This window comes from Pygoscelis adeliae, unplaced genomic scaffold (assembly GCF_000699105.1).
Source record: "Pygoscelis adeliae isolate BGI_AS28 unplaced genomic scaffold, ASM69910v1 Scaffold172, whole genome shotgun sequence".
Classification (NCBI taxonomy): domain Eukaryota; kingdom Metazoa; phylum Chordata; class Aves; order Sphenisciformes; family Spheniscidae; genus Pygoscelis; species Pygoscelis adeliae.
Genome location: NW_008824338.1, coordinates 1,665,285 through 1,692,347, shown reverse-complemented (window position 1 = coordinate 1,692,347; position 27,063 = coordinate 1,665,285). Strand labels below are relative to the sequence as shown.

At 39.6% G+C, this 27,063-nt stretch overlaps 1 protein-coding gene across 1 annotated transcript in view; it reads left to right on the top strand.

Annotated features, from left to right (window-relative positions):
* Window positions 1-22,154, top strand: part of MOXD1 (monooxygenase, DBH-like 1) — a 51,803-nt gene extending 29,649 nt beyond the window's left edge. Inside the window, exons 5-12 of the mRNA XM_009319131.1 lie at window positions 2,814-2,993; window positions 5,296-5,398; window positions 8,525-8,691; window positions 10,111-10,302; window positions 13,092-13,151; window positions 15,135-15,277; window positions 18,805-18,973; window positions 21,672-22,154. Of these exons, the coding sequence (XP_009317406.1) occupies window positions 2,814-2,993; window positions 5,296-5,398; window positions 8,525-8,691; window positions 10,111-10,302; window positions 13,092-13,151; window positions 15,135-15,277; window positions 18,805-18,973; window positions 21,672-21,836 (1,179 nt within the window). The 3' untranslated portion in view covers window positions 21,837-22,154. The remainder of the gene's footprint in view (window positions 1-2,813; window positions 2,994-5,295; window positions 5,399-8,524; window positions 8,692-10,110; window positions 10,303-13,091; window positions 13,152-15,134; window positions 15,278-18,804; window positions 18,974-21,671) is intronic.
* Window positions 22,155-27,063: the final 4,909 nt, after the last annotated feature.

The following is a 27,063-nucleotide window of genomic DNA, read 5'->3' as shown; positions in this document are numbered from 1 at the left end:
GTTTTGGAATTTCTGTTCAGCTTGGAGCAAACTAAGCTGTACAGATACTCTTTGTGGAAAGTGAGGGAGGAAGAGGGAGGCAGCCTAAACAACCGACACTCTATAAGCTAAAATAACGAATGGCTGAGCAGCTAGGGCAGCACTCACCTGGGATGTAGAATGGCATGTTTAAATCCCTGCCTCAGTTAATCGCTCTGATACAGAATAAATCATATTTCTTGATTTTTTTTTCTGCTGAAGTTATTCTAGTAAGTAAATACAGTCAGCTATTCACTGGATCAGAGAAAGGGAACCCAACATGTCTAGGGGGTCTGCTCCTCTTCCTTCTCTTGTTTCAGTCAGAAATGATGCTGTGATCCTTAGGGAGCTGGCCATTAAAACATTTCCATACATTTCTGGAAATGAACAATTTGTGATTAATTAGATTTTCCTAAGATTTTTGCTAATAGATTTTTGACCACTCCTAATAGTTTCTTTTTTCTCTATTTGTTTAAAAGGGGAGAGAGAAAGGTGGCACCTCTTTAACCAAGTTGTAATAAAAATGTGTAAAAAGTGTAACTTCACTGCTGCTTTTCATTATTTATTTGTGCATCTGAAGAATATAAATTGTTCTACAAGATGCATCAGAAAGGTGCTTAAGGGTTTGTTCTAGTTTTTTTCTTTTCTTCAGCAAAGAAAGCTGAACAAACCTACTTTTTAAAGTGCTGTTATTGTTTAGGTAACCGACACTAAGAAAGCAATGACAGGATGTGAGTTTCTAATTTTGGTGATGTCCCATTGTTTTGAGGGGAAGCTGGTTTTGAAGTAGTGATTGTAAGCACAGCAGGTGCTAGGGTCTTGTAGCAGCAGGCAGAACTATCACATGTTGGGAAAAAAATACTCTTTTTTCTTGGTAGATACAGGGATAATATTCCCATAACCATTTCCCTGACTAACCTATACATTATGTGGAGCTTCTGAGTTCTTGAGATCTATACTGCCATTTAATGTATAAGCTGCCATGATATAGAATCATAGAATCATATGAGCGTGGTTTGATTCTGCAGTATTTGGATAAATATGCGGGTATATGGCAGAGCAGAGGGAAGAAGCAACATCAAGCTGAAATGGATTTCTGAATCTTTGTCAGTCAGTCTGATATATTTGAAAATAAATTCTTACCTGATGGGAAAACTGACTCTTATCTCCTTGAAAAATACCTTTTACTTCCATAGTTCAGTAATTCATGATGATGGTAACGCTAACTGAAATAGGGATTACTGAGAACAGTACAGAAGATCTTTTCTGAAGTATTTCAGTCTTGCCATCAGAATAAAACTTTGGTGCATCCGTGTAAATTGGCATCCTTCCATTGACTTCTAAGTGCAGTGAAGTGGGTGGTTTTGGGTTGTGCACTTCTTGGACAGACATGCAGGTATTCAGCAGCAGCTGAACTCCCCGAGAGCCCAACTTCAATGGTATTTTGCAGATTCATATCAATGAGGGTGGTCTTGATATGCACAGGCTCTGGTTGCTTTTTTCCTTCTTTTATGACTGGTTTAGTGGTTTGAACAAAGTGCAGAGAGATAAATTTCTGGTAACAATATTGTGCTGACAATTTTTTAATAATGTAATAAACTGTTCTTGCTTACCCTGTTCTGGTCCTCTGGTAGCTGGGATTCATGTGCTTGCAAAACAAATGGATGCAAAGTTAGGATGCATATACATTTTTTGCCTGTTTAAAATACCTTCTCTTTCCTAATATTAAAAAGCGATACTGCCTGGCACCCTACATTTTAAGAATTGCATTGCCAAAGCTTTACTTTTCTTGTGAAAACATTAATGTTTATCTTATTGAACTTGAAGGTAGATATGATAGAACAGGATGCCATCTTTGAAAGCAAAAGCAAGGGAAAAACTTCATTTCATTTTAATACTGTTTTCTATATGCTGATATTTTGTGGAATATGATCTTTCTGAAAAGCAAAATCTTTTTTTTTTTTTCAGAAATATTCATGTTTGCCCCAGGGATGTCATCTCTGACAGAGATGATTTAACATCATCCATCCAAATAGAGAGTGAACATTGTTATATAGGAATGAAATCATTTCAGCCTACCCTGAAGTTCGGTGATCAAATTATACTGGGGGCACCCGCACACCCCTAAGAGCCCTCCAGCTCATTACTGCCATAAACAGGCTGCAGCACCCAACCTCTCAGGAATGACTTCATGTTAATAAAGTCTTTACAACTGTGCAGATTGTAAAATAATTCTAAGTTCTTGTAGATGTCAAAAAAATTTGAAAGTCCATCTTGAGCTGCTGAGGAATGTGGGGTATACCTCCAGGCTCACCCTAGATATACAGAATCTATGGGCAGCTCTAGTTTGAAATAGTACAAAAGAGGCAGAAACAGGGGTGAAAAGTTCTGAGTAGTTCAGATACCAAGCTGGTTTAGCTGAACAGACTTTCAGCTGGTTTATATCCCCTTCATGCTGGAATGTGGCTAAACAAGATTGGGCAGGGAGAAAGACAAGTGACAGTGCAAGAATGAAGTAGGAGAAGGGGGAACAAGACAGATAGCAATAGAGGTTTCGTCAAGACACAGAATTCTCTTCCTGTTCCCCATTGATGCACTTGGGCAATGACGTTTTTAATGCTTGGGGTTGCAGAGCACTGAAGTAACTTCTCAACCTAACTACAATCTAACATCAAGTCTCCTCTTTTAAAATAAATGCACCATATAATTTTTAGTTCTGCCTGCATACCTTGATTGAAATAGTCACATTTGAGATGTGTTTTCTTTCTTTTTCTTTTTCATTTTAACATTGACAGATTGAGCCATTGATCCAGAAAGGCCATGAGAATCTGGTGCACCACATCCTGATCTACCAGTGCAGCAGCAACTTGAATGACAGTGTGCTGGACTACGGGCATGAGTGCTACCACCCCAACATGCCAGACTCTTTTCTTACATGTGAGACGGTCATTTTTGCTTGGGCCATTGGAGGAGAGGTAGGATGAATGTCTGTCTGGCATGGTTCATCAATAGGGCTTTAGGAGGGTGCGTATCATAATGAACCTTCTTCCTAGTATATTAGTGATTACTTAGTCCGTCTGTTTTTAAGGGTACACAGTCACAATCCCTAAATGCCTCATCAGTAAGTCCTCAACTTCTCATTGGCTTCTTAAGTATGAAATGCAATGAACATCCTGAGTAACAAGCTAAAAGTAATGGAAATAGTATAGAGAGAGTTGATGCCTTAGGGGAAGAAAGATAACTTGGGAGCATGGAGGTCTGTCGCTGTATCAGCTTGGCCCATCTGATACGGAAATACACTGCTTCCAGCAATGACCAATATCTGTTACCTGTGGAGAATGACAGAAAGAAAAGCAAGTCTCTGCAGGTGATTGCATAAAAGAAATGGAGGCAAGATTTTCCAGATGAAGTTAGACATGAATTTAATTCATTTTGTGCCTTACCAGGACCTGGATACAGTGTTGCCCCATTCAGGCATATCATTCTGAAGTTTCCTACTCAGCCCAAAAAGACATCATTTCAGTGTAGGAGTGATCCTGTGTCAGTGCAGAGCCAGCACAAGGACCATGTTGCTCATGGCAATGGGGCATATCTACAGAAAACACAGCCCTGATGCCATGTTGACCCCAGGCTGTGTTTTCAGCTTATTTTCATATGTTAATTTAGGCTGCAGTTAATGCTTTCAGCTGACATAAGGCAGCATTACTGCCAAAAGAATCCCACCCCTTCTTTACCCCCTTGATTCACCGTGTGCCCACACAAACGATGGTGTGGGCACAGAGAGGGACTGAGGTGATGATAGTTTCTGGAGCCTTTGTTTGCCAGCCTGCAGTCCAAACCCGTCTTCGAGTGCTGCAGTGTGAGGAAGCCAGAGCTGCTACACGGACCCATCAAAAGAAGTTTAATCCACTATGAGCATTATCCCTGATGCATGTTTCGTGGGGTTTTGCCATCAGCTATGCTCTGACCTAGTATTTGTACTTTCAACTGTCTTAATCTAAGTGAAATAAAAAACTCATATAAGTAAGTTATCATTTGACAAGCACTGTGGAGGCTTTTGCAAGGATGATCCTGTTGTTAAAGATCTGTAGAGCGGAATCTGGCAGATCTGGGTTACATTCAGGTTTACTGGAGTACTCACTTCAGTTTACCCTTACCTAGAATGGAGGTGATGATATTTATTACTGTATGCTACGATTAATTCATTCATGTCCATCAAGCATAAGAAAGTTGGGATCTCAAATTGTACATTTCAGAAAGTTAGAATATCAAATTTCATATTAAAATATTAGCTATATACTATACAATGATGCAGATTAATTCCTATAAAAGTGAATTTGGTAAATGAGTTCACTTAGAAGGTACTGGTATTTTAGTTTGAATCAGGAGTGAGCTTTTGAAGTACATCTCCCAGTTATCCCCACTTACCAAGCTCTGTTTATCATCACAAGTGGTTTGAGAACTTGCACAGCCCCCTTTGGGATGAAGTTAAACTGAACGTGCAGGGGTGAACCCAGCACTTCCCAGCAATAAATGGGGTTCAGTGCATGAGGTCTGCCCAGAGCTTGTCCAAAGGAGCATCGTTTGGGGACAGTGGGTCCAGCACAAGCTGTTGCACTGTACAGAGCTATTTCTTTTGCACTACATGGCTTGCTAATGTAAATGTAGCCATGAAGATCATCTTTATTGTTCAAATAATTTTACTTAGAATGCAGTGATTTGTGCAGGAAAAACAATCTAATTATGTACAACCTCAGTATTCCCTGGAAATTACTGCTTTTAGAAACTGGGAACATTTAAAATGTAGATTCACTTTTTCATAAGGGTTTTATTGTCAGACTAACTGCTTGATGATGCAATGTTTATACATTTAAAATGGAATTTTCCTTTTCTGCTCAAGCAATAAATACAGGATAAATAATCATAAGATCACAGGATAATGCAAGTTGGAAGGGACCTCAGGAAGTCTCTAGTCCAGCCTCCTACTCAAAGCAGGGTCAGCGGCGAGGTCAGACCAGTTTGCTCAGGGCCTTATCCTCTAGCAAGCATAGGATCTAGTATTTTATATTGACAGGGTTATTTAGTGCGTTGAGTATATAATAAATATATTATGCCACAATGCCTTGTTCAGAAAGTTTTAAAAGAAGTTACCTTTGTAAATTTTATCATTAATATGATTGTATAATTGCAAAAAAAAGTAGACATATTTAGAAAAAGGAATTAACTCTTAACCATGTCAAAAATACCTTAAGTCTGTATGCGTGTGTTGATTTCCAGGGTTTCACCTACCCTCCTCACGTTGGCTTATCCATTGGCACAGCCGCTGACCCTCAGTTCGTTCTTATGGAGGTGCATTATGACAATCCATCATACACAGAAGGTTTGTATCCTCACACTGTTTAAAACATGCAAGATTGGAAAATGTACTAGACACAAGTGCTTCTCATTGCATTGCACGGCAAACAGAGCAAATACAACACTGAGACTTATTTTTCCCTGCTCAATTGTTCCTGGTTCCCTGTGTTTTTCTCACTGCACTCAAAAGCTTAACCTGAAGTCAGTGGTAGATTCAGGTATACAAAGAATTGTGGACCAGGTGAATACATCTCCTTTTACCACTATTTTCTTCATGTTATCCCTTTCTCTTTTCCTTTTGCTGGGAAATCCAATCAGACTGAGAGAGGGCAGCACAGCACCCAGACTGTGAGACAGCAACACAGGGAATGAGCCTTCTATTAATATTTTTTTAGCATTTTTTAAGACATCTACCGGAACTGTGGCCAGTTTCTGGAGGTGAAGTATAGACTCAGGTTGCTAGATCATTCACTGGGTAAAAGCAGTTTCTCTCAAAAGATAAGCTTTTAATTTATAATGATGTTTTTTTAATCTGCTTTCTAAAATTCATTTATATTTAGAAGAAGCAAAAGGAAGAAACGAGGGAGGCCCAGAAAATCTAGGGAACTTTGAAGCCAACTTTTGGAAAGATACTTTTCTGTTCTTAAACAAAAGTTTATTGAGCCACTGTACCTGAGAATATTCTGGTGATTGCTATATATGAACTGAGTAAAATCCAGCGTAGCACAGTGTAGTGGCCTTTCTTTACACCCCCATGTGTTTAAATAAAATCCTCTGTGTGGATATGGTGTTCTGTCTTACTGTTATTCCCCCTCTCTTTGTTGTTCTAGATGAACTATCTCAAAAATATTTTATTTAATGACAGACTCTTGCCCTTCAGCATGCACATTTGCGTGGGATACAGTAAACTTCATTTGCATCCTTGATGTTGCATGCTTTTCCATCAAATATTTCCTGAAAGCCTGAGAAGTTGCATGCAGAAAAACTGTTTTTGAATTAGTCGTGTCCCCAAATTCACTATTTTAATTTAATCGACTGTGCAGTATGATACCGTTGTTTTAGTTCAAATGGCACATATAAAAACTGGGTATCAATAATGTTTCATTTCCTTTTTAAGCAACGGGGACAATTTTGCCTTGTTGGGACAGTCCCAGGTGAACACGGGGTCTCACCAAAGACCTGGGAAAATTTAGACAGCATAGGCAGAGCGGGGTGTCTGTAATCCAGGTCATGTTTCTCTCCTCTCTGACAAAATGCATGGTATAAGATCATGCCAGGAGTGGGAGGGGGTAGAGCTGGGTGCTCCCCCTGCTTCGGGTGGGAGCACACGCGTCCTCCTGACACAGCACCCGAGCTGCCACTGGGTCACCTTCATTTTCCCGTTTTGGGACCTGCATTTTCCCAGCTTGGGTCTCGCGGTTAAAGGCTGCATTGTTAGCCTCATGTTGTGATCTGGGGTAATGTTTTCGTAAGTGACTCAGATTGGTAGTCAGTGTTGGCTCCCAGTTAGACTCAAAAATGTTTGAACTGCTCCTAACTTGGCTAGTTTTGAATGTTTCTGTTTATGAAATCCTTAACATTCACTTTTAATTGGAAAGGCAGCCTCTTTTGAGATTGTTTATCAAAAACTCTTACATATTGTAAAAATTTCTGGCATTTAGATGTTAGCAACAAGCTTGAAGGGGAAATGCCACAAAGGAAAAATTCAAGTTGATGAGATTGTACAAATAGCTTCAGAAAGGGAATGAGTACGGATTCCCAAACACATGAAAATTGGGATGTTGTGAGACAGTATATATCACCTGAAATGTCATGATTTATGTATTGCAGAATGTCTCATAGTTGATTACCGCTCTTAATTGCCTATGCATAGTTCATATCCTTTGTTCTTTAATTATTATATGCTACTCTCCCTTAGGTATTTTAGTGGCTGGGTTACTTAATCCCTGCTCTGCCCCTCTGTCATTTGCCTATCTTAAAATAGCCTGCTATACCAATATAGGTCACTAGGAAGCCTCTTACCTTCTCTGAGATACTTGGTAGGTTTTTTGCATTTTTAATTTTCAAAACTGAAATTTGAAAAGGGACAAAAAAGAATAAGGTAAGAGATGAGCTAACAGAATGTAGGGCTTGTGCAACACAAATTAATCTTTGTTTTTTGCTTGTATCTTTCCTAATAAAAATGGCTAATGCAAGAGAAATAACTATAAGTAGTTAGATGATAGAGGCAACATAAATTCTGAGTAGATATACAAACAAACGCATGTGGCTAAACATTTAGATGAATGAAATAGATTCATATAATTTTGACTCTTAAAAACCACAACCTTTTTACATCAGGTTTTGGTTCCTTAAACTACTTTTTGAAATCAAGAGAAGTCCTTGAGTGAGTGCAGCATTAAAAGCCTATGTAGTTCTCTTGTCTACTTTATTCAAGGTGCTGGTATTGTCTTCAAGTTTGGGATTTAGGAAGCCAATTTTCATATGTTTATTTGATGCTGTCTTAATTGGGGATGTTGCAAAAGGGATGTATTTGGTCATCTGAGGTATGCTGTAATGTGACAAGCAATCCAAGAAAATTATTATAATAAATATAATAATTTTATTATATTATATATAAATAATATAATAAAATCCAAGAAAAAATATAATTAATGCTAGGGCTCAAGGTGAAGGAATAGATAAATTCACAAGTAGAAGACAACTCATGGTTTGAAAATTTTAAAGAAAAAAAAGAACAACACAACAACTTTAAGCTGTGCTTCAAATATTTCATTTGAAAATCATACATGGCACCTTTTGAGGTCTTATTATTTCCTTGTATTGTTTGCTCTGCCTGCGATCTGCCTTCTTTTCTCTGAGGTCCATGTTGGATAACTTAGTGGAAGGGACACAGGGGCTACGGGCAGCACATATTTTTCTTTCACATCTGAGCACCACAGATATCAACATACCATGTTTAACAACCCTCCTGTGGGCTGCCTCTATTTATTACTTCCTGCATATAGTTTGACTCATTTCCAGGTTATTGATGTTGATTCCTTGATTTTCATGTAAAAAACTTAGAACGAGCCTTGAAAAATGTGAAACAATTGGATTTTTTTTTAAATACTGATTTACAGCCATGGCTGGCTGTGTTCTTTTGTTGCAGGCTTGATAGATAACTCTGGTCTGAGGCTAATTTATACTCCAGTTATAAGGAAATACGATGCTGGGGTTATTGAAGCCGGTCTTTGGGTCAGCCTTTTCCACAATATCCCACCGGGCATGCCTGAATTTGTGTCAGAGGGTCACTGCACACTGGAATGTCTTGAAGAGGTATGTCTCCTGCCTGAATCCATTGATTTTCATTCTTAGCAATAGTTTTGGACAGCCTCTTTAACTTCTTGGGAAGATTGATAGTTACCGGTTAAAGACATGTGAGCAGAGGCATCTGCTACATGCTGCCCTCCAGAATGTTGAGTCTTTTTGATCTGAGTATTTGGGGTGCTCAGTATTCAGGCTCGTTTACTGATATGAGTAATACTGGATGACACAGTGCTTGCGATGATTTAATTGTGTGTTCAATATGCAAGCATACATTGCTTTCCATGGCAAAGCTATAAATAGCCTGGAATAGCTAGCCCAGGAAAAATGTTGAGAGAGACTAATTAAGATCTGTGCATGTGCAAAAGGCTCCTAATAGTGAAGTGAAAGCCTGAAAGGTATTCTTAGACCAACCACAGAAGCTAAAGACCTGAAACTGTTTTGTTGTATGGCCCAAAGTACAAAATTATGCATTCATTAAACACTTGGTTTCATTAGGATAATCTAAATATCTCTACAGATAATGGAAGCGTTGTCTAAAATCTGTGATTAATGTATCACGGGAGATTCTCATATACTTCATCATTTATAAAGGTTGAATCAATGCTTGTTATGATGTGGTTTGGAGTGAAGGGCAAATTAGATATGGAATTTAGATTTGGTGGTGGTGTTAAATGTTGCATATTGTCATAGCATTTCTCAGCCTAAAAACACTTGAGGAATCTATTATCGTGAGGTTTCTGACCTTAAGGCTGTACCTGTAAGGTATTGTGATAACAGATTATTTCTAGCTTGGGCTCTGAACAAGAATCAAAGTTTAGCATACCAAAAGTTCAGATCCATAGATCTCAGCTAGAATGGGAGTGGTCAGATATGTGTCAATTTGGAAAAATTAATTTTAAAATGTTTTTGAACTGGAAAAAAGTTTCAGATATAAACCTATAGTATTTCACTACCAGTTGACTTGAAGATGGGAAGTAAAGCATATTATAATTACAGCCTCCTAATTTAAAGTGCTTCTCTTGGCACGATATTGATGATATTGATGATTGAATTCTTTTTCACAATAAACATCCGCATTCAGCAGTATCGGCCAATAGCAGTAAAATAATGTGCAGGTTTTAGTATAATACCCTTGAAAGTCTGAATCTATTGGGAATTATTGGCAGTCCAGTTGATTTTCACAAAAACTGTGCATTAGGAGTCAAAACATGTTTTTATTAAAAAAAATGCAGAAAAAACCCAAGCTTTTTTTGTATATAAAACCTTAATTTCACATATAGATTTGTTTTTGCTCCAGACTGCATTTTGCTGTAAACTGAGGGAATGTAAAATGCATTTATTAATATATTTTCACTTAGTTTGTACATTGCATTGCATTACATTACGTTGCATCTGGGCACACTGATGGTGTTGGTTTCCCCTGGCCAGGCTCTAGGTGCTGAGAGACCTGCTGGGATTCATGTGTTTGCAGTACTTCTTCATGCTCATCTTGCTGGCAGAGCTATCCGGATGCGCCACTTCCACAACGGCGAGGAGCAGAAGCTGCTTGCTTATGACGATGAGTTTGACTTCAACTTCCAGGAGTTTCAGTATCTGAAAGAAGAAAGAACCATCTTGCCAGTACGACACTCTTAATTCTTTCCCTGAAAGTGTTTAAGAGATTGTGTGCCTAACATTTACTCACATTTAGGATTAATTTTGCTACGGAATTCTTGAATGTTTTGTTCATTTCTTTGTTCATTTTTCCACTTATTGCAGAGTGACTAACGCATTAAAGTTGCAGTGTCTCAGGAGACACCACAGAACTGGCTTGGCCCATCAATTCAAGATATTCTTTGGGTGTGTTTGGTGTCCACAACTACTTGATTTGAACTTTACTGTTACAAATGTTTGAGTAAAGCAGATTATAAAATCACATGTGTGCCTGGTTGTGCCATCTTTGTGCATCCAGCCAGCTGAAGGATGGAAATACCACCATGTGGCTTTACAGAGCCGCTGGAGCCAATAGCACATCCTGAGTATTTGCACACAGCAAGTATCCAGCCTTGCAAACTGGTGTCTACAAATCAGCCAAGTCTTCTTCTGTTTGTTTCACATTTTTATTTGTTGTTGGGAGTAAAACTCTGTGCTCGTGTTCCACATGAGATTTCACTGAGTAAACAAAACCCTTCGGAAGAAGAAATCATGCAATTCTATCTGCTGTTCTTGTGAGAATAATGTAATGTATCTTTTAGAAAAATCCCAACTGCAATTATATTATAAAGGAGTAGCTATCCATCGGTATTGCTTGAAGAGAGTCTATATTTTTTTCGTTGAGTCACTCATTTAAAAATTATTCACTCAACCTTCATTAATTCTAGCTGGCATCTACTCTTGAAACTTGGCCTGAGGACAGAAAGTTTAGTGCTGCAAAGGTTGGGTGCTCCAGATCTGACCAGCAGAGCAGCCGGAGATGTGCCCGTCCGGGTGCATGTGAACAAGGCCGTTACTTGATGGAATTGGTCAGATGCAAAATAACAAACAACTGGATTTTTTTAATGATTGAAGCCAGTAAGGGAAGGGAGCTGAAAAGACCTTTGGAATGACTGAACTTCAAGTATGGTCAGGACCCCCATGGCTTAAACTTCCAGGCTTCTCTTCAAGTCCCTTTCTCTCTTATGTCTCTTCTCCCACACTGGGATACTTTGATATTTGTCCTTTAAAGGCAATAAGCTAAAATGCTAGCTTTCTGATTTAATTTATACAGCAAAACATGGATGTTCAGGTGCAGCATTTACTCTTTGAAGTCCAACTGCTTGTACTGCACAGGGACTTCAAAGACAAACCGGTGTTACCTCCTCCAGGAAAGAAGTGTTGAAGGGTTTAGGAAGAGGGTTGGCAGAAGATGACAGGTTTGCAGAGAGACCTATAATATTTTTAGGGAAATCCACACAGATTATAGAGAAAGGCCTCTTAAAATTCAAGAACAAAAGGGAGTAGACAGCAGAAAGACTAAAAGAGGTATTTGATAGTATCAGCAACTTAAAAAAGACAGCTCGAGTAGAAGCAGGAATTCTTTCTCTGAAGTGAGCCTTTTTCATGCCTTTTATTGTTTTCATCTTATGCAAAAATACCAGTACAGCTTTACAAACATCATTCTGGTGTAATTCAGTCCACAGTCTAATCAATCAATCATTAATATTAAAAATTTTCGTATAAGTTCTTGTTATGCTCTCCTTCTGCCAGCTCTTCCAAGGATGTACCCTTCTTTCAGCTTGTGGAGTCCAAGTTATTTGTTTTCTTCACGTACTAGCGCTCTCTTCTGAATTTGGAAGCAAAAGATCTAATCTCACAGAAGGAACACTTTTAGTGACTGTTATCCAGTCTGTAAGCCACGAGAGCCAGAGACCTCACTGGTGGGAACCAGCATATTCCCGCTGGGAGCAGCGAAGCTGTGCCAGTTCACGCTGCTTCAGAAAGCTCCATCTCCATTTGGCCGACACGAGGCTGACGCACCTTCTTCCAGCAGCCTGGAGTACAGTTAGTGCTAGCATTGATCTGGCAACGAGACAGCCCGCAGGAAAGGAGAAATTTTCAACCTTTGAAGGGTGATCTGATTTTTTCAGGGAAGATTAATACAGTGGGTGATAAGGGAAGATGCTGATACAAAAAAAAATGAACCAAAGCAAATAAACCTCTGGCATCCTTATGATATGAGGTTGCCCAAAAATATCAGGTTTTTGACATCTATGTTCCTCAATATTTTAATTACCACTTGATTATCATGGTGATTTTGAGATTTGTATTTGATTAAGTACAGGGAATAAAGGTACTACCAAACTGTAGATCAGTTTGTCAAGACAGCCAAAAGTTAATTGTATGTACTTGAGAAGGTAAGTATTCAGCCTTTCCCATACATATCTGTCAATGTAGTTAAGTCTTTGCTTGCCACTCCTCTACTCCCAGGCTTGGCAGATAAATAGTTGTTATTGTGATGTGGAAAACCTTCTTTTCCTCATTTGGCAAGTATTTCTATTGAAGTTGGCAGGATCAATTAGCCTGGGGAAAGCTATCCAAAGTAGCACTGGATGAGTTTTGGAGCAAGAATCATGCGTATGCAACGTCCACATATATAATTTTCCTGAAAATAGGTTATAACTGGGCACCTCCATTGCTGTATTAAAAAAACCAGACCAGACTCTTAATAAGACTCCATTTAAATCCATGGGGGATCCCTGAGGATCTGGGATAATGTGAATATTATGTGCCAAGGCCTTAGCATACGCCAATTAGCTAATCCTTTGCTCTTTCAGAAACTCTTATCCACTGCTCTGATCTTTATTTCTTAAGTGTTTGCTGTCATCTGTGGTTACCTGAAGCTGGTGTTGATAAATTTCAGAACTGTGAACTTCCTAAATCTTGTGTTTCAGGGGGATAATTTAATCACAGAATGTCACTACAGTACTGTGGACCGAATTCGCATGACATGGGTAAGAAAAGTTTTGATGGATCAAAAATAAGTACACAGATAATATTGGAGACTAAAATCTTTTTCATAAAATGCAATTAAAAAGTGTGAACTTACTTGCTAATGCCTGTGTGCACGTAATTATGTATTATCTTTCATAGATTCTTAGGTTTTAAAGTCATCAGGACTATTATGATCATAGTCTGATCTCTTGCATAAGGCATTCATATGACTAGTTTATAAAAATAAGCAAGCCAGCTCATAAAAGATCTTTAAAAATCAGACTTCGCTAGCATAAGGAGTGCTTTCTTCATAACATGTATTAACATGCAAATTCTGCATATTTTAATGAATTATTTTTATGAACTTGCTACGCATTTTTCCCCGAAGTTGTAATTGCCAGTCCTTACGTATTGGTTTGTACTTATGCCGTGACCAAGATGGGGCCACTTGCTTTTGTGCCTAACGTAGAATCCTGGCAGAATGCAGGTCCTTCGTGCTGGGAGGAGGAGGCTGGGCGCAGTGAGCCTCTGTGCGTTACCTTTCTCATGCGGCGGGTTTTCCCTCAGGTCCCTGGCAGGGACCCTCGCAGACAGCTGCTGCCCCCGGGGTGGCACAGGAGGAGCCCGCGCCGTACCCTCGCGCCCTTGCAGCCAAGGCACAAGAAGCGGCTGTGCCGCAGCCCTGGGTGCATGTCCACAGCAGCGGACAAGCCAGGGCCACGGCCAGGGGGTGAGCATCCCCTTTGGGGTCAAGGAGGTCCGGCTCAGGTTTGGCACATGGCAGCGCACGGCCTCCCAAACACGGATTTTTAGGTTAGCAGAGGCCAGGCACCGGCCATTGCGATGTAGCCACTTGGTTTTGGAGGTGAAGCAGATAAGGTTGTTGGGACATGAGCTGGACTGTGCCATCTGGCTATGAAACCAGAGAGTGATGACAGACCCACTATGTTTATGGGAGGGACATAGCTGCCGGCTCCTAGCCTTCACCAGGGGCTGATCCCGCTTCCTCGGGAGGGGCTGGATCTAGATCTCCGGGAGGTGAGACCTGAGGGGTTTCTGTTCGGCAAGGAAGACCTGTTCCTGGCATCCAGAGAGCACAGGGATACCTCTCCCTGAATCATGGCTTGCATGTGGGGCACATGCACTAGGTATATAAAGAAAAGCAAAAGAGTGAGAATGAAGGCTTTTGAGTTTTTGTCCTATTTTCCTGTGTGGTGACCACACTAGCTCTTGGCCCTTGGTTCGTGTGTTTTGTCTTCTCCATTCCTATTCCTGTGGTTCTGTGAGATTTGTGGAACTGTTCCCACACGGGATTTAGGAATGTGCAGCTCATAATCTTGTCCATATTTACCAAGATTGATTTTAAATCAGTTGTTTGCCCCATGGCTCTCAATGGAGAGAGTCTGTTTCTTCTGCTAGTTAAAAATCTTACTCTAATTAATTATTTTATAGTTAGTGCTCATTTGTTATTCAGTCAACATTTTCTGTTAACTTAAATAACTCCTTTCTTACTCTTCATCTGCATATGTCCAAGGAGACAAGGAGAGTCCATATAGATACATATTCCATCCCGGCCTCCATTTTACTAGGCAAAGCTCATTTAATTTCTTATTAAACAGACTAATTATCCTACCAGATTTTTTCTACATCTGCTCCACTTTGAAGGCCTTTTTCTGAAACATAGTAGATATAAGTACATTGGAGACAGCTGAAAATAAACCTGAACTTCTCAGATAGTACTCTTCAACATAATAGGAGTCTTAGTTTATTGATAATTGTTCTTTCTGACATCTTTTAAGCTTGGGAGCTATTGCTTGAGCTTGCAGTGTATTTTGAAATTAATTATGTAGTAACTTCTTGCTAGTTGATAACCTAGTGTGCAAGATAAACCTGTTGAATTGGGCCTCCTGATACCCGTTTCATTAGCATATAAATGCTAATCAGTGTTTTTATCTGTGGGATTCCAATGCTATCTTGACTAAAAGACAAAATCTCATTTTCAGGGTGGTCTGAGCACCAGGAATGAAATGTGCCTGTCGTATCTGCTCTATTACCCAAGAATCAATCTCACCCGATGTGCAAGTATTCCAGATATAATGGAACAGCTCCAGTTCATTGGTGTTAAGGAAATCTATAGACCAGTTAGGTAAGTAAAATGTTTATGAATAAGTGTAGCACCTCTATTTCTGTCTGTGGGATTACAGGGTCATTTTTATACCATCTTTATTTCTTTCTGGTAGTGCAACATGTTGCAGGGTCACTCATACCACTTCTTTTTGGTCAATACACTGTGCTGCTACTTATTTCTCCTGCCAAATTATTTTGCATCTTCTTTTTTTAATAAAAAAGCAGTTTCTTCTGTTAAAGAAATAATATTTCTCACAACAGTTTTTTTCCATCACAACCATCTGTAAAAAGACTGTATCAATGTCATATCAATGTTTCAAATCTATCAATTTATTAAAACATATCAATGTTTCACATATATAGAGATATTTTGAAAAAGGAGTTTGGGAGCATGGGTATCAAATTACCCTGGGTAGATTTGTTGTCAGTAATTCTGCTGAGGTCAATCGGCGCAACCAGATCCTAGAACTGTTGCTCACATATAGAGCTTAACACTGCCTCAGTGACACTGACAAAAATGCACAAAAGGGGAAGAAGCTGTAAGTTAGAAAGGAAATGGAGGGATTGAGAGAATATTAAATTGTTCATAGTAAAAGATAAATGGTAGATAAGCACCGTGAGGGAGAGAAATGAGAGAATTGGAGGCTTTGGAAGAATAACAAGTCAGAGGATGATATGCAGGGTAAGTAGAGAGAAAAACATGGAACCGGTGGTAGGAATCTAACCAAGAGGAAGAAAAGAGCTTTTTAGGTGAACTGTTGGCTGCAGGGGCTTGCAATTCCGTGCAAAGATGCTGTCTCCGGAGTCTTGGACTCCTGCTGTTCAGGGAAGCAGAACACTGTACAGTTTTGAGATGTAAATCCATGTCAGAATGAAAAACCCCAAGTTCATTAATCAGTTTTTCTTCCTAATAAAAATAAGCCACAAGAATCTGAATATTGGCCTGCTGCTCAGCTCAAAAGGGGTGATATCGTTTTGTTGTAATATCTGTCTACTTCACTGCTCCACAAATATTAAATATCCTCTCTGTGAATGGTGAGGGGTGGGGGCTGTTACCATTTAGAGAACTCAGGACCTATAACAACCACCATGAAGGTCCATGCAATTTAGCTGGCATCTGACTGCTGGGGTAAACCACAGGCTGGTGAATTTTAAACAAGGTGTTACAGTTTCTCCAGTAAGTCAGCAGAAGTGTTGCTGTCCTTCATCGTGAGAGTCCTCAGCAAGAACAAAATGCTTCCCAGTGTGTTGTTGGATCTGGCTTTTCTGTCCTTTAATGTCAGTGGGATGACCTGCACAATGATATTGCTCACTAAGCAAGAGTGATTTCCAGAATCTAACATAAAATTTAAATTTTGGTAGGAGATGGGAGGAAGCCCACTATAGACAGGATAAATGTGTGTGAATATATAAAAATCAATAAATAGCATATTTAAGTTTTTAAGTGTTCCTTACAGTGCTTAAAATTAAAGCATGTCAACAGCAGATCAGCAGTGGAAGTGATTGTAAACAGAGTGGGAATAGTCTAAAGAGGAAAGTTCCCAAATGAATGAAATGCAGAAAAATAATCAGACAGTAGAAAGTAGAATGCACTATTAGTGGTGAAAGGTGAATTACATTTGTATTGCTAGTTGCACTAAACTAAGGTAATGGTAGGATTTTAAAATAAAATGGATAGACTAATAATGTGTCATCACATTTAAATTTTAAAAGTTGTCTTTCCTTATACAGTTTATCTTAACAAAACCATATAAAACTATTACTGCAAAATAATTTGATGCACAGGCTTACTGGTCTTAGTTGTGAAATTTATATCCAGGAAGAAGAGTTTGAAGAAAGTCACAATGCAATCAATGTCTACTTCATTTTCCACACTATTTCTATTTAAAATCTCTTTTAACACAGGGAGAACACAGTTTCTAAATTAGTCCTAGCTAAAAGAGTCTTTCTGAGCTTAGAAAGAAAATATTCTAACAAATGTATGCTCTCTTGAGTGTTCATTCATGATAACTGTACTTAAAGAAAAAATGCACATTTGGCCTGGGGAAATAAAGATGTTTTGAATAGAGTAAGTATGCAGACTGTCTGCCGCAAATGGAATAGTAATTAGAAGAAGAGATTATTAATGCCTCTAGTATTTATGACCTAATCCACAATTCTTGTTTCATTAAGCTCTGTCAGCCTAAGGATATGTGACCTGATACTCATCTCTCTTGTGTCAGTCTTACACTGGAATTACTTCACTGACTCCTCTAAAGTCTCTCTTGACTTGCACATGAAGGCAAACTGGAAGCAGGATCAAGGCACTGTGGCTCACTTTAAAACTCTTTTTTTCCTCAGTCTGGTGGCAAAGACAGCAGTATAAATCGTGAGGAGCTGAGATGAAAGCAATTGGGCCACAATAGTGTAAAATAGGTGCTTGATTAAAATTATGTCCTCCGTGCCTAGGTGTTGAGTAGAGCAGAACTTTGGCATCGGCAGCACTTTACTCAAAGCAAGTGGGAGACAGCCTACTGCAAGATTACACAGATCTGTCTAAAGTGCTTTGAAAAGATAACTCATGCTCCAACCAAAGTGTTAATTAGGTTACTCAGATAAAGTTTTAGCTACTTTCATCCTTCCACTAGTTGTATTGGACTTTCTGTTTTTAAGAACTTGACCCGTCCACCACATTGTTTCCTTTCATCCCAGTAGAGTCATACAAGGAGAAAGCAAGAACAATGGAAAAGGTTTTCTTTAGCTGTTTTGTTTTTAATTTTCCTTCGTTATTATTTTTGAGTTTTCTTTACCAAATGAAAGACAAGAAATCTCATTCCTTCCCTTTCCACATCTTTGGCTGTTGGGGAATGGGATTGGCCCCACTTGTTCATGGGGAGGATTCCCACACGTGGGCAAATAGTCAATCTCTCACAGCAGCGCAGCAGGTCTCTATCCTACCCCTGGCCAAAAGTCCCCTTGCAGCCGGCATGTAGGGACATGCCAAAAGACAACGTCCACAACACCAGTTATTCTCATTTGATCTTTTGGCACTGCTGCCAACCAATGCATGTTAGAGCAACTCCTGTGCCAGGCTGAGTTTTGACCTATTATCTGAGTTATGACCAGAGCTTGGCAGAACCATCTGGAAGCAGCTTTCTAATGGCAAAGATTTCTTTACAACGCTGTCTGCTAAGCCTAGTAGAGGGTGTGGCTTTTGTTTTGTTTTGGTTTTTTGAGAAGTTACAACAGAAGATTTATTTTGTATTCAAACTGTGTATTCAGTTTGAGCAATGTAATTCTTTTTCTTAACTTAAAGTCCTTCGTTTCTAAAAGCATCTGTCAGCAAGTCCTAAACTGCTGACAAACTTTCATAAGTCTGTTAAAATCAATGCAACTGCATCAGTTTTCAGTAGCAGAGAACTTAGCTGAGATTGTGAGTTAGGTATAATATACATGTCAATAGTACATTTGTTTTTCTGAGTAGATTCTCCTAAAGCTTTTCCTCATCAGTTCCAACTTGATGGTATTTATCTATTTTTTAAAATCTATTTATTTATTTTTCTTTAGGACTTGGCCTTTCATTATCAAGAGTCCTAAGCAATATAAAAACCTATCTTTTATGGATGCGATGAACAAATTCAAATGGTCCAGATCGGAGGGTCTCTCCTATAATGAACTTGTGCTTAAACTACCAGTGAACGTGAGATGTTCAAAAACAGATAATGCAGAATGGTCGGTAAGTCTAAGTGTGGAAAAGGAGGCAACAATGCCATGAAAAAAATGTGATTTACTGTGCTTCATCGCGTATGAATAAGTACCTGGCTATATGTCTTCAGACTGTTTACATGGCTATATTGCATTTACATACAATAACAAATGATGAGAATGTTTTATCAATGCTTTCACCTAACCCGAGTTCTAGATGTATTTAAAAAGAATGGAAAAGTTGGAGCTTTGATCAGCGCCTGGGATCAGTAATAGGAGTATGGCGTCTTTCAGTGTCTGGGACTGATCAGAGAGTAATCGTATGTGTCCAGATGAGGTGACCAAGTTAGAAAGCTGTTTTCCCTTGGCTGCATCCATTGTTAGGGACTTATGTTAGGGTCTTGAGATGGATGATTCAAAATCCCTAAATCAGGTTTCTTCTCTGAGTCACTCTGTAGGGGGAAGCTTATTGACTGCTTAAAGAAGCCTCAAGAATCTAACTTCTTAACTCAGGCATCTAGACTACCTAAAGTTATATGAGGACTCTTCCAATATCTCTTGCTTTTTTGTTGGTCTTGTGTCTTAGAGATGTCTATAGTATTGGGCCCAAAAAAATACATTTGGATTGTCTGTTTCCTTTGTGCACCTTTGGAAGATTTTTATCTTCTATAGTTTTCCTTTCCCAATTCTCTTGATGAGAAAAACTGTAAGATAAAAAATAATTCCATAGTAAGTTATTATTTATTCTAAATATCTACTGGTATTTCAACAGGACTGCTGGGAAAAAGCTGTCATCTTTAGTGTTTATAAAGAACTATTAGTGCATGTAGTATCATCCATGAAGGAGATGCTGAAAAATATATATTGCTTCTTGAACTCCTTTACAGAGTCCAAATTCAAGACTCCATTTTACTTTTTTGAGCTTTTCTGCTCAGAAGGGGACATTGTCTCATTGTACTGGCTTATCTCCTACCATGATTTTAGGCCAGCCTAACAGAGCTGATACTAGATACTACCGATGAAATACTTCTTATGAAAGGACGTTTGCCTCATTCTCCTCACCCTGCAAAACAGCCCACGCTGCCTCGTAGTGGGTCACACAGTGCTTTCAGGGGGTGGAGAAATTGCCCTTCCTGCAGTGGCGTTCTCGGTTCTTTCCAACATCGATCAGACTGTTCTGCCCATGGGATGTCAATGAAATACTGTGTGCTATAAGTAGTCAAAGAGGTTCTGGTTTTATCTAATATTTGTCCCACTGCAGACCATCTGTGAAAAGTAGTTATTGACAGTACACGTGACTATTCACCAGTTTTGGTTAAACTTCTTGACTTTTGCAACTGCTGGCTGATAGCAGCTGCGTAGCCACTCTTTCACTGATTATTTGTCAGAGAACAAGTTAAGATGATGAAAAGCACACAGAAATTTTATCAGGAGGGGATAGGCTTCTTTTTTTTTAAAATGGTATGCTTTCTGGAAAATGCTGCTCCCCTTTATCTTACAGGATGAAGGAACAATACTTATGACTTAAAGAACATAGTCAAAGAGTGAGCTCACTGGAACTGTGAGTGCTTAGTTCTTCCTTTTAATCATAGTTTCCTATTTCAAATGACTAGGGCGTATTCATCAAAGCTAAGATTAAGACTCTTTCCTTTCCCTTCCCTTAATAGTGATTTTACGTTAAATTGGCCATCCTCATCAAAATCAAGAACAGATTTAACCTGAATGGCCAAAAAATCCGTGAATTGTTACAAGAAGGAAAAAACTTGAAGCAGAGGAAGTGAGTTGAAAATACCTTCATCCTTCTATAGGGGTGGTCCCTTGATCAGGTTTAGCTTTGTGTTGTGTTTGCTAAGATTAAGTCAATATTTAGATTTTTTTTTCTGCAGTGCAGGATAATTGCAACATGGAAAAACCCCAAAGCAAGCACGTGCTGTGCAGGTGGGCATTCAATCTTTCAAAAATGTTTGCGTAGGGGCTCGCTTTTTGCATAGCTTCTTTTCTTTAACATGTAGGGAGTACATTTAGGAAAAGCATAGCCAAGCAGCTTACCCAAATCTCTCCAAATTCATGTCAAAGCCAGGACAGGCAGGTAGTTATGTCTAATTCCATAAAATTTGCACTGATTTCTAAGGGAAGAGTAAAAAATATTCAAGATACAGAAATATGACACTGCTGTAGGCGGCCCTGCTTGAGCAGGGACATTGGATCAGATGACCTCCAGAGGTCCCTTCCAACCTCAACCACTCTGTGATTCTGTGAAGTAAATGTGTGCACAATTAACTGCCTTGTACACGCAAGTGTAAGCCTTGTATGTCCAAATGAACGCTTTCAAATATCATCCAATATCCCTATAGCACTGTAACACTGTAAACTTCTATTTTTATCTGCCAGAAAGATGAAAACAAAAACCAAACCAGCCGAACGATCCCACAAAGCAAAATAAGGTCATACAAATCAACCAACAAAAGCCTAACCTTGCTTTACTGGAGAGGATGCCAGTGTGTACAGCTGTTCCCGAGCTGAGAACAACGGATGTGCACACTGGCTGATCATTTGGCGTGCAATATATTAATATTTTTACTGAGCTTGATGTCTCCACAGTAAGAGTCACAACCCCAGTACAAAACTAACAATAGATTCTCATGCAAGCTGCCAAGTAGTTAGAGAGCAAAATACAGATTTCTAATCTTATGTGACGAAGCTCTGATCAGTTTTTATTTTAATTGCAGATCCAAGGCATGACAGCTTTACCCCCTGAAATAGAGAGACCGTACAAGACAGAACCAGTGATATGCAGCTCATCTTCCTGTTTACGTTGCAGTTTATTCCTCACCCTGCTGTTTGTTGTACATGTCACAGCCAGTACCATAGGAAACATTGGGCCCTTTGTATAATAATTTTTATTCATTTGTGTTCTGTATGCCATGCAAGTTCTGATGTGTTTGCACTGTTGCTATTGTAGATTTATTTTTTTACATATTAATAAACTAAATTTGCCAGTTCAAAATAAAATGTGTACTTCCTCTGAAAACTGTGGGGTTTTTGGTATTCAGTGTAAAGTATGTATAAAACACAGTAGGTGCACTGGCACGTTGCATATTGAAACCTTTTCCCGTACCATTTTGTTACACTTTGTCCTGGCTCTTTCACGTGGTATTTTCAAAACCAACTGTGTATATGGGTAAAATTAATAAACTAAAAGCAACTTAGTTAACCACATTCAACCTGGTGTGTGCTGTATTATTTTGTCTTGGTTCTGGACATCTGCAGGTTATGAAATTATTTCTGTGTGGACAGGTCTTGCAAACATGTATTTGGGCATGTCTGACTGACACCTGCCGTAAAGCTACAGGAAGGATTCATTCAGGGAGGATATTTCTGGGAGCCACGCATTGCAAACCATCTCCCCACCTTAAGAGAAGGGAGAGCTATGGGTGTGAAAGGGATGAACCCCAAATCTCCCCATAGCAATTGCTGTACGAGTCAGTCCCTTCAACTTGGCAGGGATTTCTCTCCCCCTTTTCTGTTCTTTATCTCTTCCCCAGTCTCTGGCAATTCAGTGTGTTTCTTTTGTCTTAAGGGATTTGTACAGCCAGTAAAGCTTTGGCGAGGGGTAGGCACGCCTTTGCTGGATTTGATCTGGATAGCAGCAGCAATAAAGCTCTATCTCACAGCCAGGCTCTGGCACGCACAGGGAACCAGAGTACGAGCCTGCCAGGAGCTATTGTTAGCACATGCCGAGCGTAACGATAGGCCAAACTGTTGATTAAGAGGTTATTTTTGTGTCTCATGTAAAATTTTTTATTTGTTTGTTTATTTATTTGGAAATCTGCAATTTTTTTACTCAGATGGTGTCAGGCAGGGAAGATTCCCAAAAGATACTTAATTTATTTATTTATTTATTTATTGCTCCCCAATGAAATTATGCAACACAGTAGAAAAGGACTTCGAACATCCAAAAAACCCTTATTTTCGTAGTCACACTGCAGTTACAGTAAACTATAATTTTTCCACAGTGCTGCATAAACTTTATTGGAGTGTGGCTATAAAAATAAGTGGGTTTGGATGTTGGGAGTGCTTCCCTGACCACTGTAACACCTGCACTACAACTAACCTCTGTAGACTTAGTTACATACAGACTTTGTTATGTACATTTTATGTCATTGAGCACTCTTGTGCAGTGTGGTGAGTCCAGAGCAGATCAAGAACCTGACTGAGCTGAGATAAACTGGCTTTCTGAACATTTTTGTTCATTGACTGTTAACAACTGATACCTGTCTGTGCAGTTGCACCTCTTAACAAGGGCAGGCTGTTCTGATGCAAAGAAATATCACATAAGAAGGAAAATAAGGAGGGGATTTGGGAACTGTCTTCTCTGTATTTGAGAAGTGAGAAGAAAAGCACCACAAAGCTGGTAAGGCTCCTTTGTGGGTAGCCAAAATGACAACGTGTGTGATAATTGACACAGAAGAGAGGCGCTGAAGCAGCTAGTGCCGCAAGTAGGGGTGAGAGAATTAATCAAGTATAGATTAATGTTCTAGGAGCTATAACAATCTCATTACAAAATTTATGCATAGAGGGACTTTAAAATGAGCCGTGAAGATAGAGGTTGACAGGGCCTGCTAAATCTTCCTGATGCTGCAGTCTGCATTTGGAGTAAGAGCAACTCCCACCAAATCCTGGGAAATTTCTTTGCCGTTGTTGGGCAGTTGCTTGCTTTAAATATACCTGGACAGTGGTATGTTCTGCCATCCTTCCCGCTGGTGCAGGGTAAGGTAAGGAAAAGGTTTATGCCAAATAGCATATGGATTTTTTGGGTCAAAACCCTGAAGTTTCAATAAAGAAATGTAACTATTTAGGTGTCTCCTTCCTGCCAGCAGAAGAACTATGCTTTTCTGTTTCATGTTCCTGAATAGAACTGGTTGAAAAATGAAAAACAAATAACCGTCGTGGTGAATTATAGGCAGAAAAATCTTCCGAGTGATTATTTGTACAGATCTGTTCTGAACGTGAAAACCTAGGGCATCCTCCAGCTAAGGTATCAGAGAGTCCAGGGTGCACCTTATTGTAAAAGCGGTCAGCGGGAGCCTTGGCCTTTCTTACACTTAAACCCATCCCTAAAGCAGGCGTGTTTGAACAGCTTTTTGTCAGGGAGCAAGAGGAAAAATAATAGGGAATGAAATGAGAAAAGAGCATTTGTGTTGGACAGGGGAGCCTTTTCACATGCAGTGTGGTCTCTCATTCGCTAATAGACGTGGGCTACTGGCATCAGTCCTATGTTGACTTGGTTTGCAACAAAGATAAAGCAGATCTAGGGTTATTTTCCATTCACTTGGCTGTTCTCTGATTTGATGCAGTTTCTTATCTACAGGGATTTCCTTTCCATGGGCACCCGTCCTAAGAACATGTGAACAGATGGGTGTTTGTTGTTGCCATCCAGTAGGCCACGGGATGATGTAAAGCAAAGCCGGCTCAGAAAGGATGTCTGTGAGAGATAACTGTCAGTATATCAGGAAGACCTGCTGTATACACTAAAAGTTCATTTTTGTTTAACCTGCAGCTGTTTTATGACTTCTGGAGGAATGGAGAGGAAAATTTTGCTTCACAGGTAAATAAAAAGAGAGACTGGTGATACAGTTCTGCGATACTTCCAACTAAAAGGATCCGAAACAATGAGCACGTTGCATTATAAAAGAAACTTAAAATAAGAAAATAAATAAAAGGTGAAAGTCTGAAATTGTCAAAAATCCAAAGCAAGGGCAAAGGTGAGAAATGCCACAAGCTAACTGCATGCCGCTAAAGAAAAAACAGGTGATACCCAGTCACACTGCACATGAAAAAGCTCTCAGGCACAGATTTCTGTGGTTTTCTTTTAATATTGTCCTATGCTAACGCATATACTCTTGCATTGTATAGTTACCCAAAGCTTTCATAATAGTTACATTTTAAAGTATATACAGTAAATACTGTTTTCAAGCAAACCATGGTAGAGGAGAGGATATTGAGTATACACTGGAATATCAATGAGTTAGAGAAGATGAGCACAAAATTACTAAATGTAATACCTTCTTTTAACAATTTTGCTATTCAGAGCTTTTCTGTGTGAAGAAATGTGTTAAGAGGTTCTAGTGAGAAGCTAAATATGTAACTATTTTAGTGGGATAAGGAGTTGCATTCTGGAATAGCAGTTGAAAATCCCATTCTCCTTAAATCAGATTCCCCACAAAATGGTCCGGCTGCCTGTCACCTGTAGACTAGCTATAGATATACTATTAATACTATTTAATCCTTTTTCGTTTTGTTATTTATTCATTATGAAGCTTCCATTTAATGAACATATGGCTCTCTTCAAATATTCACGTTATCTGAATCAACAACCATTTGGGATTTTGCCTCTTTGTTGTAAAACCAGGATGCTGGAAGACTGAGAAGGGAGCACTGGAGTTTACGTAGCTCTTCAATTTGCCCCTACAGGGGAGGGTGTCATTCTCTGTTTGCATATCCCATCCACGAGGCCCATCGTACGACCCCGTGTCAGCCCATCTGTGCCTGTATCGCAGTGACATCTAGGCTGGGTGCAAGTGTGGACCGTCGCAAGGGCGAGAAGCAGAGCTGCAGCCAGTGGGAGTGCAACTGTGCTGGGCTTAAGCCCTTTCACTGGGGGGGTCTGGCTTGGTAACCAGACCGGCTGGTTAAAAAGAGGGACTGTATGGCCATATTATCCCAGATGCTGAAGAGGCACAAATTTAATAAATAAAACCTAGCAGAAACACTGGCCTCATTCTCTTCTTTCCTCCCTTCATGCAGAAAGTGGCTATTTTTAGACCAATTATTACTTCTGGAATGTTTAAGAATTTCCACTCCTTCCACTCTCTGCCTCTTATTTCTGATTTTTGGGACATCCCTGTCTTGCATGAGAGAGAGAGAGAGAGAAAACTTCTCCCAAGCCTTTTAGCAGAGAGAAAAACTGGGAGAAGAAAATGACAGCTGTGACACAGAGAGCTCTTCTGGGCTGCTTCCTCCATCTCCATGGAGGTTTCCGTGGGCCACGGGTACCCCCGGGAGCATCAGTCCCCCAGACACCAGTGTCCTGCAGGCGCACTGAGCCTGGCACAGGCTGAACAAAGGGGTGGGGGCAGCCATGAAGTTTCCCTTCTTCAGCCCCTGCAACGTGCTTGCAGTGCAGGTGCCCACCCCTGGCTACCAAAACGTAAAGCCTGGTGCTTAGTGCACTCACCTAGGATAAAGGTATGAACATAATTTATGTTTGTACATCAAAACTAGCAAAGTAGAATATTTTCCTGGACTGAATTTTTAGTTTTGTGGTAACTCTAGTTTGCAGGAATACTGTAAGATATCAGGCGAACATAAGATGATTTAAGATGTTTAAAAATATGACTTATAGTCTGCTTCTGAGAGCTGGCCATTTTAGGACGGGTTATTGCATCCTGCTCAAAAGGAGACATGCTAAAATTCAGTACAAGCTCTTCCAAACCACTGAACAAGAATCACACCTATCATCGCTTGAACAATCCCACATAATCAGATGTGGTTCTTCCTATTACCCCCTTGGTTTGCATTGTATCCACAGACTTCACTGTCGAAAAGCATTTTCAACAGGTACAGTTATACTGCAAATTTTTTACAGATACAAATGTGTTTCTCTGCTAAATTTGTGATTGTTTCTCCTACTCATCCTGCTCTTCTTCAAGGTAAGGTAATATGAGTATTACCTATATGAGGTAATGCTCATGGAGGACCGTTTTCTTCTGCATAGTGCGTAAGTGCCAACATTAAATGGTGCAAAATGATTTTTAAATGCTGTCATTAACATAATTGTTCTAAAATCTACTTTGCCCTGGTTTATGTAACTGCAGAAGGCAGAGAAGAATAGTAACTCCTGCTTCCAGTACCTACGCTAAATCTGGCTACCTTCAAGACAACCTGTAAAAACTTTCAAGACTGCATGTACCACAGCTGTAAAAATATGCAAAGGACAGGAAGCTTTTCCCAGACAACTGTGGTGAGTGAATCATTGACTCCAGCAACATTTGTTTGCTCCATGGCCTGCCTTTCCAGTCTTTGTAGCACTGATGGTGACCTGTCATTTATAACTTCAGG